A 9010-nucleotide genomic window follows, 5' to 3' on the forward strand; every position below is an offset into this window, starting at 1 on the left:
TACAATATGTTTCATGTAGATTACTTGAATGGAGATACAGTCATTATCAATAGATTAATGGAACATTCCTATTCTAGAGAAATACCATGTTGATTTAGGAGCATATAATAATACATTTGAATTTAATAACAAAACCAATTTGAGTCAAAAATGAAAAAATATTATAATGAAATTGTAAGTGTATGACAATTGCTGGAAGAATCACTTCTTGATAAATGAATTTTTGATCTGTTTAGGGTTAAAAAAAAAATCCAAACTTGCTACAGGTTGTGTTCCACTATGTCCACAGACTGGGCTTGGTGAGTTCTGTTGGAATGTAAATGGTCAAAGGAGATGTGTGGTGGTTTGAACATGCTTGGTCTAAGGAGTAGCACTATTAGGAGTTGTGACCTCTTTGGTGAAAATGTGTCACTGTGGGGGTGGACTTTAAGACCCACCTCCTAGCCATGTTGGAACTAGTCTTCTTCTGTCTGCCTTTGGATCAAGATGTCAGACTCTCAGGTTCTCCACAGCTGTGCCTGCCCTGAAGATTCGATGCTTCTCATCTTGATAATAATGGAGTGAACCGCTGAACTTGTAAGCCAGCCCCAACTAGTTTTCCTTATAAAAGCTGTATTGGTCATGGTGCCTCTTCACAGCCATAGAAACCATAACTAAGACTGGATGGTCATTGGTATTTTGTCATTTTGATAGCACTATAGAAACTTTGCCTGCTGACTCTCCTTGGTGCTACTTCCCTTCCCAGCCTTCCCACCCTATATAGCATTCTAGCTGCTCCAACTTCTAACTTAATGGTTCCATACCTGTGAATGCTTCCAGAATACTAAAGTCTCAGATCCAAGCACCTGGCAGAGTTTATCTTAGAGAATATTGTGCCTGCTTAGTGTGAAAGGCACACTTCTCTCTTCAAGAGTATTCTCAAGGAGTCTAAGTATAGTTTAGTCTTTTAAAAATCATGAAAGAGCTATTTCAGAAACATTTGGCCAGGGCCATCTGAATGTTTCCCAAAATGTTGCATGTACTAAAATGAAAAGTTTATAATCTGAATCATTTTGGAGGTTACAATCTTAAAATAAGGCATCACTATTTGAGAGTCTGTAATCTACAAATGTATAATTTACAAATAATTTATAATTTATAAAGTTTATAATCTTTATTTATTATAAAACCATGTTTGAAGTAAATGACTATTTATAGTAACAGCTTAAAAAAAAAGGCTATTGCGGACTTAAGTTGGCATACTGAACAGTTTATGTGACTTGCCCAAGAGACAATTTTATAACATTTTTAAAAAAAGAAACAAAAGAATCCTAGTTAAAAAGTTACATTTTAATTGAGATAACAAAAATGTATAAACTATATCATTCTTTCTTTTATATATGTATAGTTTTGGAAAATTATTCTAAGTTACCCAGGGTTATTCTCAAATATTTGACTAAAGAAATTGTTTTGTCTCCATTTCCCATGTAGCTAGGCCTTAACTTTAATCCAAGGCATAGGTGCTATATACTTACTTTCTCTAAATCTAATGTCCTTGAATCATCTGGGACTTTTGTGACAATGTAGATTCTCATTAGCATGTCTGGTTGAGGTCTTAGAGACTACATTTCTTATAATTTTTCAGGTGATGCCCAGGGTGCTAGTTCTTGGGTGTGAGGTGACTATATGGTGATTCAAGGAATCAAGAAGAGGGGAAGAAGGGGTAGAAAGAAGGAGTGGATGATGGGTGCAGATTCAACATCTTTCCAGAATATACTGAGTGGTCTTGTTTTACAAGCTTCTCAACACATTTCCAATCAACGATTTACATTTTAACATTTTCTTCTTTTTCAGTATTTGCTTTTCTTTTGCTATTATCCTTCAGACTGAAAACTGGAATTGATGTTTAGCTATCCCATTAAGAAAGCAAAGAATCAACTCCAAGCCACTTTGTTTTAAGTAATAGGACAATTTATCTACATGATATTTAAGAGATAGTTTCACTGTCACATTTATCTTCTAAAATACAGAGATCTGAAAATTTATTAAAGGCGTTCCGTACTGCTACTGAAAACAAAACAAACCACAAATACAATGGCAAGGAATTAATACTTGTTAGTAATACATTGCTATGGTCCTTGTCACTGAAGGAGTGGCAATCTTGGGAAATGTTGAATGAAAGAGTAATTACTATAAATCTGGTGGGGACTAAACAACAGAAGTATAGCACACATTCCATATGGTCGAACAGGTGGGACAAGAGAAGTGCTGGTTTATAAATGTCTTATCACTGACTGCTAAGAGTATTTTGTAAAAAAAAAAATAAAACCACCAATGACCCTTTGAGAACATGTTTTTTCCTTATATAGATGTGATGTTCTCAGTGGGTATCATGGGACTCTCATCCTCATTGTGATCAAATCCTTCCAAATAATCACACAACACAGGAAAGGAAAAAGAATGTTTCAGTTGTTTTTTTTTTTCTTTTCTTTTTATTTCTTTTCTTTTTTTTTTTGTTGTCTCTGTGTGTGTAAAACAATGCCATCTTATTTTAAATGCTCTCTGAAGACATTGACACTAAATTTAAAAAATGACAATAAATTAGAATTTTACTTATAAGTCTACTGTTAAACTTTGCTAGCATTTTTCTGTACAAAGTTTATACCAGTGCTATCACGGAATGATTAAAAAAATAAAAACTGGGTAAAAAGGAAGGTGTGTATGATATGTAGAGATTTAAAATCTTTCCAGAATATTTTAATATTCTTCCTTTTTACTTCATTTATCCTTCAACACAAAGAATCACTAATTTGTATTTCAACCTTTTATTCCTTTTATTTTAAAAAGAAATTTTTATTATTATTGATGTGTATGTGTGTGTCTGTATATTCATGTGCACATAAGTACAGTGCTCTTGGAGCCCAGTAGAGAACATTGGACCTTCTGGAGTCACAGGCATGCAAGTTTGCTAGGAAACAAAATCAGATTCTCTGGAAGTTCAGTGGATGCTCTTAACTGTTGAGACAGCTCTAGACCCCTTGAAAATTTATCCTGTTTGCTTTTCTTTTGCTATTACTCCATCAAACAGAAAAATGAAAATGTTTAATTGTCCTGTTGGTAAGGCTGAAGCATCAACTTTAAGCCATTTTATTGTGTATAATTGGACAGTATACCTAGATGACACCAGAAAGGTAGCTTTGATGTAACATTTATCTTCTAAAATATGGCGATCTGGAAATTCACTGAACACTTTCCATACTTCTATTGAAAAGCTCCAACACACAGACAAAAAGGCAATGTAGTAACTTTTGTGGAGTTTTGTTTGTTTAAGAAGTGAGAAGATTCATTTCTGTGGCCCCTACTACTGAAGACTTCTTTGGCAGTCTTAGGAGATGTGGAAAGACGCAGTAGTTCTTATGAAAGTAATGGGAAGTGAACAACATAATGAGAGTAGATATTCCACCCAGACTCAAAGGTGAGACAAGAGAAGTGGAGATTTTAAAATATCTTTTCTTTATAAATACATTTTAGCTTGTCCAACACCTGTGTTGGGCCAATATCACTTTTATCCTTTGATTTGTATTTTTCAATAGTCTTATTTTTTAGTTAGGCATTGATATTTAAACTAATTGATCTAAAGAAGATTTGGAATAGTTTGGTAAAGATCAAGGAATATATTTTATATACATAAAATAAATGAAAATCACAGAGAAGTTGACCCAAACCAAGGAATTATTAATTGCATGATTTAATTTGAAGACAATGCCAGTGGGAACTTGAGCCAAGCAGGTGCGCTGCTGCTAGAGCCTTGAACTCACTCTTCACCCTCTCTCAGCCTCAATGTCTTCAAAGTCAGAGTGTGCAAGCAACTGCAAATGTTCTTACATATGAGCTGTATGCTTCAATAGTGCCAGCAGATTTTAGACACCTCCTTTGACTCAAGATGCTGCCTTAAAGACAGTTTTTTAACCTGTGCAATATTTAGAGTTAAACTTCTAAACAAAATTCGTATTTACTAGTTTGCCTGAGAGGCTCTTGGGCCTCCTGAGGAACTGAGTAAACAAAACAAAACAAAACTAAAGAATTCAAAATAAGGTGACCACACAACATTTGTTTTTAGTTTTCATACACAAAAAACCATTCCCCCCTAGTGAACATCTGCTATGGAAAAAAGTGAAAATCAGAAAACATTTACCTTTAATAAAGCAATATTCATTTGCTATACCCATGATTGTTCTAAACATATTTTGTTTTCTTTTTCCAACTGGTATTAATGGAATAATACTTAAATAAAATATCTGGAAAGTTTATACTTCTATACATTTTTCCCACACCTGAATTTTGTACTTTAGAACAATAGTAAGTAGTGGTATTCATTTGTCGTTGAATATTACTTAAATATCTATAGATACTAATGAATTAAAGTTGGGTTAGTAAACCATTAAGAAGATTTTGTTAAGGAGCTAAAATTCATATCATGAATGTAATAGAAACTATAGATACAGCTAAATCTAGGATAGATAGCAAATACAACTTACATTTAACTATGAGAGCTTTAATGAGACGCTATAATATGTGAGATCAGATAGACACAATGGCTTTAGGTAATTTTAAAAGAGAACTTATTAAACTGATTTGAAGGAAAACAATAGTGCTTTCCAGCAGGGAGGCATTGAAAAGCCAATGTGTCTTGTTTGCAAAGTAATATGGAATTAAAATACTCCTAAACTGATCTTAGATACTTTCATTGTGATTATTGTTTTGCTTCATCATGGAACTTAAAATCAGCTTTTTAATTTCTTCAATATTTGGACTTAATTTAAAAAAATAATTGACTAGCTAGCTTAGGAAGTTTTTTGACATTTACCAGATATGACTGAGCAGGAAAGAGACTAGATTCAGTGATAAGCATGAGGTCAAAAGACAGGAGTTTGCACCAGTCAGCCAAAACATGTAAATATGGGAGCGATTACATCTCTGTTCATAGTAGTTTTGGCAGTAAAACACAGAACCTCTTGGCTGTTTTCTTGAAAAGTACATAGTGTGAGTGCAGAGGGGAGTCACGGGTGGGCAGCCGCTAAACTGTGTTCCATATCCCTTCTCGGCTAAACATTTCACCCTGGCCTTGGTACATGGCAGATTAACATGCATTTTCTACTGTCCCTCTAACACAAGACAAAAATCAGTAATTGTGTGTGTAGTAGTGATCAGATAAGCCACAGCAGCACAATTGCACATGAGCACACAAGTACAGTTTGACTGCAAACTAGAAAGGCAAAGTGAGAAACCTGAGGGATTCACAAATTAATCTTTTTTGAAGAATGATTCAGAGTAAGACAGAGAGAAAAGACTAAAGAGGAGAGACCAGGCATAGCAACAGTGACAGGGTGACATTATAGAATCTAAAGTCTAGGTTTTAAAATGGCAAGTCTTCAGTCTTTTCTCTAACATCTCCATTGGGAACCCCATGATCAGTTCAATGGTTAGTTGTGAGCACTAAGGGGTTTGTGGCCCCATGGGGAGAGCAAAAATACCAACTAACCAGAGCTCCCTGGGTCTAACCACCAGCCTAGGAGCACATAGGGAGGGACCCATGGCTCCAGCTGTATATGTAAGGGAAGATGGCATTGTCGGGCAAAGGTAGGAGAGGAGATTCTTGGTTCTGTGAAGGCTGGATGCCCCAGTGTGAGGGAATTCATGGGCTGGGAGGTGGGAGTGGGTGGGTGGGTGGGGGCACATCCTCAAAGAAGCAGGAGGAGGGGGATAGAATAGGGGGTTTCTGGGTGAGGGGAAATGAGGAAAGGGGATAAACATCTGAAAAAAATAAAATGGCAAGTCTTCCCTACATAGAGACAATCCACTGGGTTGGAAGATCATGAGGCAGTTACTCAGCTTAAAGACACAGTGAGCAGAACTGGACATCTAGATACCTAGAAGGCACTGAAGAACAATGCCTTCAGAAGAACAAAGATCCAAGCATATTGTAGGCTTAAAAGTGAGTCAGGAAACTTTAGCCAGTGTTGACACCTCCATATTTGGGTGATTCCCTGGACCATAAGCTCACATTACAGGAACTGCCATTCATCATTTGAGGATGAATATTTATAACTATCACTGGAAAACTGAATATGTATCCAGAGAAGATAATTTGGCAGCAGAGCTGGGCAGTTTGCATGGTCTGCCTAATGGGGTAATTAACATCAGGCTTCTCTCTCTCTCTCTCTCTCTCTCTCTCTCTCTCTCTCTCTCTCTCTCTCTCTCTCTCTCTCTCTTTAACAATAACTAAAAAATGAAAAGCATCAAGGCTCTTGCCTGTTTGCTTTTTGAGACAGGGCCAGAAGACTTGGGATTTAATATATAGTAAAGATTGGTCTTTATCTCCTGATTCTTCTGCCTGTATCCTTTGAGATCTGGGATGACAGGTATGTGACACCAAGCCTTGTTTAGGAAAATTTATAAAAAAAAGGGGGGGCCTTGAGAGCAGAGAAATTGGTTAAGAGTCATGGAAAAGCAACCTTTCATACTACAGGGCAAGATCAGAAGAAGTCTCCATTCTCTAGTTCCTCTGCTTCCAGGCTGAGGAGGGGTGATGGACAGGACAAGGGGGGTCCCAGAAAGTCAACAGAGAATCAAAAGAGCTTGAGCAAATGCAGCATTGATAGCTAGGGAAATGCTATGGCAGGCAGAGTAACTTGTTTTCTTTTGCTTCTTTGAATTTGTTTTATTTGTTTGCTTGTCTGTTTAAACCCCAGGAAATGGAAGGAAAACTAACAGCTGAGCCACAGGATGCCTCCCCAGTGGCATCTATTAGGAGAATCATTTTAGGGCTGTAGGTGACACCAGTTGCTCTTGGGGGCTATAAATAGCAAAGGGGATGGGGGCTTGATGCCTTCAAGTTGGTTACTTTCTCTTCCTGGAATTAAACTAAACTTGGTTAGCTTCCTTAGCTTCCTGCAAGTGATGGTAGGGGACAGGGTAGGGATAGAGGTGGATCTAGTTGTGGGGTGCGGGTGGAGGTGGGGGTGTGTCTGCAATGGTGGGATGTTAACACTCAGTGTGGACATAGCAAACAAGGCATCAATATCCAGGTCTCTGGTGCTTATCCAAAGACACCAAGACAAGAGAGGCCTTGGGGAGGATTGGCTGGAGTCTGTAGCCCATACCTGGCTGGCTGTTGAGACAGAGAACTGAAAAATAGGGTGGTAGATGAGAAGAGTGGAGGGCCCCAAACCCAGACCTTCACTAAAATCTGACCTCAGTTGAGGACGTTTAGAGCTGAGGCTGAGACAGCTAGTTAGTGCTGTGCTTCTCTGCTTGTTATTTAAAAGACAAAGGGCTTTGAGGAATAATTCAGAGTGCCTAACTTTGTCTCATGCACTTCCATGGTCGGATGCCAAGGACCCCACTGGTAGTGGGCTGGGAGCTTCCCTAGCAGAGAGCTTGGGAAGGGGAAAAGTGTGTCTGGGAAGCAAAAGAGGCTCCCCTTAACTTTACCTAAAAGCCACATAACGTTCAAATGGGTTCTGTGTCCACACAAGCTTCATGTCACAGTTCAGACTCTCTTGAGTGGAGGAGAAAAATTGCTGGCTTACTTCTTGAACAATTAAAATTTGGAATAAGCTGCAAAGAAGCCCACACCACCCCTGAAGCCCCTCATCTTATCTGGGGATGGTGAACAGTTCTATGGAGGGAGCTCTCAATGTGTTGGAATCCCTGGATTAAATCAGCTCATTCCCCAGGATCTTCCCAAGGTGGCAAGCCCATCTGCAGCGACTCACCCGTGCGCAGTGCTCAGCTCCGGGCTTCATTCAAGCCTGGTGGCCGCTCCCCATCCACAGCGCTGGCCCTACAGAAGCTGTGTGTGGTCCGGTCTCTGCCACTCCCTGCTGCCTGGGATCCAGGCTGCTTGCAGCTGTAATCCTAGCGGAGACAGCTCCAATTTATATAGCAAAGGGGCGTGGCTGTTTTTTGGGAGGCTGAGCTTGCCCTCCCTCTTCGCCCAGCCTTAAAGACCCTCCAGACCCTTCCCTTGACAGATTCTGAATAAGGCAAGGATGACTCCAGTGTACTCCAGTGTCACCTGCCTGATGCAGGCTCACTTGGGCCTGGAACCCTGCATCTCCTAGAGAGGGTCTTGAAGAAGAAGGGATTTGTGTGGGATCAAACACAAACTTTATTTACTTTGGAGAGAAATACTTCTTTTTTTTTCCTTTTGTTTGCTAGTTTCTTTCTTCCTTCAGTAGCTAGCTCCCCCTTTTTTCTAAGTTAAAAACATTTTAAAGGAAGAATTAGGGACTTCTTTGTCTTTATAATACTAAATCAAAATTTGACAATGCAGCTGTGGATCATACATGGCATTGATTAATTACAGGGTTGTACAAAATAAAAGGATAAATTTCATCTATTTTTTTAATGCTCATTGAATTTTATCCCTTAAAACTATTCTTATTAAAGTATTGAAAAGTCACTAAAATCATATAAGTACCCGCAGTCTCTTGACTTGTATCCAACTTTGTAGTTAGGAAAACAAAAGGGAATTTTTAAAAGTCTACAGACAAAAAAGGAACTCAAGCCTTTTGTATTTGTAGTTGACATAGTTTTGTGTTTAGAAAACCCTAAGGTATCAACCAAATTATTAGAGCTAATAAGGAGTTTGTTTGAAAGATGTTTACTGGACTTCTTTGTGTTTGGTGCTGTGCTAAATCTTAGGAAGAGATAGCGCTTTCAGGAAGGGTGTGCTGGAGGAGCAGCCTGAAAATGCCAGAATAATCTCCCCACAGGCTTGTGGGAAGAGAGGAGAAATACTGTCTAACTTTTGTATCATATCCTTGTATCTTATTTGAAGTAGTCTAAAACATATCAATTTTTCAGATAAGTGCTGATATAAGTGGAAAATTCACATCAAGAAACTTTGCATCATGTACAAAATTATTTATAAAATATTGTCTAGATTAAGATTCTTGCTATATGTATAAAATATGCACAAATTGACTGAATTTCCTGTTCAAGATTGAGTCTCATTCATATAATA

The 9010-nt window shown here is 38.1% G+C and overlaps 1 protein-coding gene across 3 annotated transcripts in view; it reads right to left on the reverse strand.

Moving 5' to 3' along the window:
• The window catches only part of Agtr1 (angiotensin II receptor type 1), a 64002-nt gene extending 56110 nt beyond the window's left edge, over positions 1–7892 (reverse strand). Inside the window, exon 1 of one of the 3 annotated variants that reach the window (XM_034500747.2) lies at positions 7758–7892. In XM_034500747.2, coding sequence (XP_034356638.2) covers positions 7758–7787 — 30 coding nt within the window. In that variant the 5' untranslated portion in view covers positions 7788–7892. The remainder of the gene's footprint in view (positions 1–7757) is intronic. The other 2 variants (XM_076932186.1, XM_076932187.1) reach the window with 2 other exon arrangements.
• Between the last annotated feature and the right edge of the window lie 1118 nt (positions 7893–9010).

The sequence above is a fragment of the Arvicanthis niloticus genome, chromosome 4 (assembly GCF_011762505.2).
Source record: "Arvicanthis niloticus isolate mArvNil1 chromosome 4, mArvNil1.pat.X, whole genome shotgun sequence".
NCBI lineage: Eukaryota > Metazoa > Chordata > Mammalia > Rodentia > Muridae > Arvicanthis > Arvicanthis niloticus.